Here is a 6,000-nt window from a genome sequence, read left to right as displayed (position 1 = left end):
TTACTGTTATTTCAGCTTTCCAGCATCTGCAATGTCCCAGTACCAGTCGAGCAAACCCAGTTCAAACATCTTCGGAACAGGACTCTAAGTCCCAGCATGCTTCGCGAACAACGGTGCGCAGTTAGCGACCTTTCACCCTTTTCCTTTTCCGTGTTCGGCGAGAAGGAAAATGCGGCCGCCCGCATGCGCAGTGGTGCCGAGCCCTCAAGTTTGAAGACAACATTCGGGACATTTTTGTTATTTTGTAGTAAAGGGTTGATTTCTCCAACCCCCCTTCTCTTTCTCGGCCACAACAGCAGTTCGGAGGGCGGGGTAGCCTCCCAGTATGTGAACGCGGACAGAAGAAAAGGGACGAGAAAGAGAGAGGGGGGTGGAAATGAAGATTGGTATAATATAAGTGAGGTCAGCTGGCGAGTTGGCCTTAGCTTCCCTCCTCCCCGCTCCAAGACGACTGTTGGGGCTTGGGCTCGAGTCGACACTGTCTCGAGGGCGACCCGTTGGGCGCGAGAGCCGGTGGTTGGCGCGTCTCGAGCGCTTTTCTCCCTGGTTGCTCGGGCAGCCGGATGGTGTCCTCTCCCCTCCCTCCCGGCGCGCGAGCGGGGGAGTCGCGGGTCGGTGCCAGCGCTGCGAAGAGCTGTGGGGGTGAAGGGGACGGGAGAGAGGGAGAGAGGGAGGGAGGGGGGGGGGGAACGGGACAGGACATCACTTCCAAAACTTTCAGGGGGCAAGGGTGGGTGGGAAGGGGCAAGAGACCTGGAGGAGGAGGTTTGTTTTGACTAGAATGAGGGGCGATCGGCCAACGCTAGAGCAGTGAGGTGTTGAGGGAGGGGGTTTGGGGGTGTTGAGAATTATTTTTCGGGATCATCCCCTCCCGAGGAGCGGCGATCGAGCAAGAAACCGTCTCGGTGGCCCCGCTGTGAGTTGGCGAGGCTGCGGGTGCGCACCCCGTGGCTGGAGGCAGCACCATGCAACAGCCGCTGCAGCAGTACGACTTCTTCAGCGAGGACAATGCACCCAAATGGCGGGGTCTCTTCGTCACTGCTCTGCGGAAGGTAAGGGCTTTGCTCCCACGTTCTTGAATGTGCTGGAATATTGCATAACGCAATTTATGAGATCACCGCCACCTAGTTTTATTTTTGAAATTGTGGATGAATAGTTGAAACGTAACTACGGACACATCCGACATGGTATTACGTGTGTGTGTGTGTGTGTGTGTGTGTGTGTGTGTGTGTTATATATCGATATATCTCTCTCTATATATATCTATATATAGAGATATATATACGTATAAAAATGTATCTCTGTGTATAAACACACACATCACCCCCCCACCGAAAGAAATGTATACAGTGAAAGAAATATGTTTATGCACGCACAGCGAAAAAAATGTGTAGACAGTATACCCGCATATCTACCCACAGAAAGAAAGTCCGCGCGCACACAGCCAGTGGAAGAAAGTCTGTCTGTACAGAGTGTGCGCCAGTTCATGTCCGATCGGGCAACGTCCGACCGCATACACGTCCATCGTCAGTGGTCCGATAGGGTTATAATGGAGTTCAGTCAGAAATCCCGATGGGAGAACGCGAGATCGGGATGGAGTGGACGTAACTAGAACTGAGAAGCGGCAAGGGTAAAGGTACAGAAGAGGTTCACTGTTAAGGGATTAGCCAAATTCTTGGCAGACATTAACAGCTTGCTGAAGAGATGGACCCAAACACTGAACTAGAGAGGAATGCTCATGCAGTGTTCGCTGTATATAAAGAAATTTATGAAGAAAAGAAAAATCAAACAACACTGGACATATTCCTGAAGGAGACAACACCTCCCCAAGAAGAGCCTCAGCCAGGTCCTTCAGGCATTACAGAGTGACAGTTCATCAGTGGAGGTTATTTGATCTGAAATTCTTCCAGTGGAACACTAAAGAAGTTGAGAACCGTGATGTGGATGATCCTGATCCTCTTTGTTAAATTGTGATATAGGCTAATAAAGTTTTTACATAAAAGTTTAAAAAGTGAAAAAAATTAGTTAATTTTATCCTAAGTTCAGTATCCCATATAGCTTTGCTAAGTGTATACGGCAATACGATGTTCACACAACATCCACATTGCATAATGCCCATTTTCACAGAATGTATCGTTTACTTAAGGGGCACATACCTGCATACATACAGTAAAAGAAAGTATGCATGTATGTACATACACATTCTTTGTATGTACATATATACACAGCAAAAGAAAGTATGCGTGAATATATTTTTATGTATATACTGTACATATGTGTGTATATGTGTATGCTTGTATATTTGTGTTTGTATGTGTATACACACTTAAACATATATACATATGTATACTGTATATATATATATATATATATATATATGTGTGTGTATACACACTCATATTGGCATCTAGAAGGAGCCTAGACAAGGGCATATCCTTCGAGCCTGAACAATGAATTTTTTAGGTGGAGTGCAGTACTGGCCCCATCCTTTACACCTGGGGTTTATCTGCCATGGCCTAGCAAGCTTGGATGGTGACAGCCAGGTCCTCAGGTCATAGGTGTTACATCAGGGTGTCCTTCTCGTAGATGAGGCTAATGAGCCTAATCTGCCTGTGTTTGAAATCAAGAGTTTTCCTTCTCTTAGGTTGGCTGCCAACCAAGGCTTATGAGCCCAGCCTACCTATGCAGTTATACTCCTGGACACTCGGTTGCACCATGACGTAGAAAACTCAGTGAAAACGGGGTAAATCACAAAATGTTGCTATGGATGCAGTAATGTAGGAGAGGCCATTTACAGTGACCTCCTGCTTGGCAAACCAGAGAGTGGCCACGCAGCAATCACTACACCAAGAAAGGAGAGGCAATTTATTATGCGTGCACTTTCCTGGTTGAATAGGACACACTCACACACACAAGCAAAAGGTTGTTTTGTGATTTTGTGCAGTAAATTAATAATGATGTTCCAGTCGTGAAAATGGAGAACAATTAATGAAGCAGTATGTCGCGCTGGCCGCTTCAGTGGAATTGTGTACAGTCATTTTGACTGATTATAGTGAAATTACATCCTCTTTGGAGATCACCTTAATGCAGTGTTTCAGGCTATCTTTGGCATTGTTACGGTGATCTTAGCCTTTGTAGATCAGTCTCTTAATCTACAATTAGTTAAATTTTACCTGGTCTGTTTTGGTTTATTTCCTGACGTAAATAATGTTTTACTTGAATTAATTATTTGCATATATTGGGGCTTGGTAGGTACCTTGTTATACGTTGTTTTTAGCATGTTGGAAGGTTTTTGCGGATTTCTGCAGTGACCAACTTGAAAATGATCCCAATGCTGGGATTTCAGACATGCCTCTCCCTTTTTAGTTATTTTAGATAAAGTATGGAACTTGTGATTAAATAGGTTAGATATCAAATTTATTGTCAGCATACATACATGACATCACATACAACCCTGAGATTCTTTGTCCTGTGGGCGAACCACTTATTGATAATGCAAAAAAAAACTGCACTCAACATGCACATGTAAACAAATAAGGAATTGTAAACAAACTTTTTTTCTCTCTAAATTGCACAAACAATGACATGTTAGAGACCTGAAATGAGTCCCTGATTGAGTTAGTTGTTGAGCTGCCAATAGTGGAAATGTAGCAGCTGTTCCTGAACCTGGTGGTGGAAGTCGTGGCACCTACACCTCTTTCCTGATGGTAGAAGTGATACTAGAATGTGCACTGGATGGTGTGGATCCTTGATGATTGCTGCTGCTCTCCAACGGCAGAGTTCCCTGTAGATGTTCTTTGGTGGGAAGGGTTTTACCACTGATGTACTGGGCTGTGTCCACTACCTTTTGCAGGGCTTTATGCTCAGAGGTATTGGTGTCCCCGTAACAGACTACAATGCAGCCAGTCAGCACTCATCTGTAGAAATTTGCTAGTGTTTCTGATGTCATATGAAACCTCTGCTAACTCTTTAGGAAGTCGAGGCACTGATGTGTTTTCTTCACAACACAATTAGAGTTGGGTCCAGGAAAGATACTTTGAGACAGTGACTCCCAAGAACTTAAATATGCTCCCCTTCTCCACCTCTGAACCCCCAAAGATCACTGGATCGTACACCTCTGGTTTTCCATTTCTGAAGTCAGCGATCAGCACCTTGGTTTTGGTGTCATTGAGTGCGATGTTGTTGTTGTTGCATCATTCAGCCAAGTTTTCAATCTCCCTACTGTATTCTGACTCATTGACCCTTTTAATACAACCCACTACTAGTGAATTTGCAGATGGTATTGTTGTCATACCAAACCACACAGTTGTAGGCAAATAGTGTGGAAGACTAAAAACATAGTCTTATGGTGCTCTGGTACTGATGGATAATGTGGAGGAGATATTCTTAGCAATCCTCACAGATTGTGTCTGGAGGTGAGAAAATCCAGGATCCAATCACTGGGGTGTTGAGTCCCAGGACTTGCAGTTTTCCTAACTGTACTTGATTAAGAGCATCCTGATGTATGCATCTTTGCATCCAGGTGTTCCAGGGCTTTGTGTAGAACCATTGAGATGGCATCTACCTTAGACCTTTTGCTATGATAAGCGAATTGGAATGGATCCATGTCACTGCTCAGATTGGACCTGATAAGCTTCAACACTGCTCTTCAAAACATTTCATCTCTGTTGATATGAGTCCCACTGGTTGATAGTCAATTAGGCAGGTTACCACATTCTTCTTGGGTACCGGTATGATTGATGCCTGTTTGAAACAGGTAGGTACCACACCTTGCTGGAGTGATATTTTTAATTTAAATTTAGATATACAGCATGGTAACAGCTCTTCCGGCCCACAAACCCATGCTGCCTAATTACACTCACCAGATTACCTGCACTACATTTTTGAAGTATGGGAGGAAACCATCGCTGGCACTGTAACAGCATTGTACTAAATGCTACGCTAACCGTGCCGCCCATGATGAAGAAGTCCAAGAAAATAAGAGAAATGATGAACAGAATTGTTTCACATAGCAACCTTTCTCATAATACAGAAGCATTTTCCCACCCTTCATCACTTTGAGCTGTCTCCATCACCTCTTGGTCTTTCCTAATCTCTGATCTGCGGAGAATCTTTCCTTCTGTTCTCTTCACCCCTCTTCCTTTATCTGTGTTATTTTATCCCCAACTTTGCTCATTTCTAATGAAAGCCCTGTACACTTAAAATGCTGACTTGGTTCTTGTGTCCAGAGATGCTGTCTAATCTAAATATTTTAAACATTTGTACTCACATATGAACTGAAATGCACATGTTCAAAAGATAGTGGAACCAGATTTACAAGTGACTTTCAAAAGAAATTTGTGTACATGCAGGTCAATTGTGAAAAATTATGACAAATTGCACAGCTATTTCAGAGTACAGGCAATCCCTGGGTTACGAACGAGATCCGTTCCTAAGTCTGAAGTTGAATTTGTAGGTAAGATGGAACATGTATATAAGGTTTTTATTTAGCATTAGTTAAAACTACTGGAGTCGATTTCTTGAAGTAGGCACGCTCAATACAATGCTAACGGCAACATGATCTGACAAAATGGTGGACGGCGTTCTCCTTACTTGAGCCGACACACAGGAAGCTATCTGCTTGTAAGTATGAGTTGTCTATAAGTTGGACTTCGTAACCATGAGCACAATATTTCATTGTTTGAGGATCTTAACTAGAAATGCTGAAATGTATTGCCTATTCATAATTTCCCTTGAGAAGATGGAGATGAACCTCTTCCTTAATGTCTGTAACAATTTGTTGAGGGTTTTCTATACAGTTGTTAGGTAGTGAGTACCTGGATCTTAACTCAGTAATGATGGAGGGTCGGTGATACCTTTCCAAGTCAGGACCGTGTCTACTTTAAGAGGAACTTATAAATTGTTCCATTTGGGCTTTAAGTTTTTATGCAGTCTGGGGTTGTGTGCATTTTTTCATCTATTTAATTGTTTATTGATTAGAAATTCAGATATGCCAATATG

The 6,000-nt window shown here is 43.5% G+C and overlaps 1 protein-coding gene across 6 annotated transcripts in view; it reads left to right on the top strand.

The window, feature by feature from the left end:
• Window positions 1-747: 747 nt before the first annotated feature.
• Window positions 748-6,000, top strand: part of LOC138760804 (son of sevenless homolog 1) — a 255,322-nt gene continuing 250,069 nt past the window's right edge. For 4 of the 6 annotated variants that reach the window (XM_069931924.1, XM_069931923.1, XM_069931918.1 and 1 more), the window contains exon 1: window positions 748-1,052. In XM_069931924.1, the coding sequence (XP_069788025.1) occupies window positions 966-1,052 (87 nt within the window). In that variant the 5' untranslated portion in view covers window positions 748-965. The remainder of the gene's footprint in view (window positions 1,053-6,000) is intronic. The other 2 variants (XM_069931919.1, XM_069931920.1) reach the window with 2 other exon arrangements.

This window comes from Narcine bancroftii, chromosome 4 (genome assembly GCF_036971445.1).
Source record: "Narcine bancroftii isolate sNarBan1 chromosome 4, sNarBan1.hap1, whole genome shotgun sequence".
In the NCBI taxonomy this organism is placed as follows: Eukaryota; Metazoa; Chordata; class Chondrichthyes; order Torpediniformes; family Narcinidae; genus Narcine; species Narcine bancroftii.
This window is presented reverse-complemented; position numbering and strand designations above follow the sequence as displayed.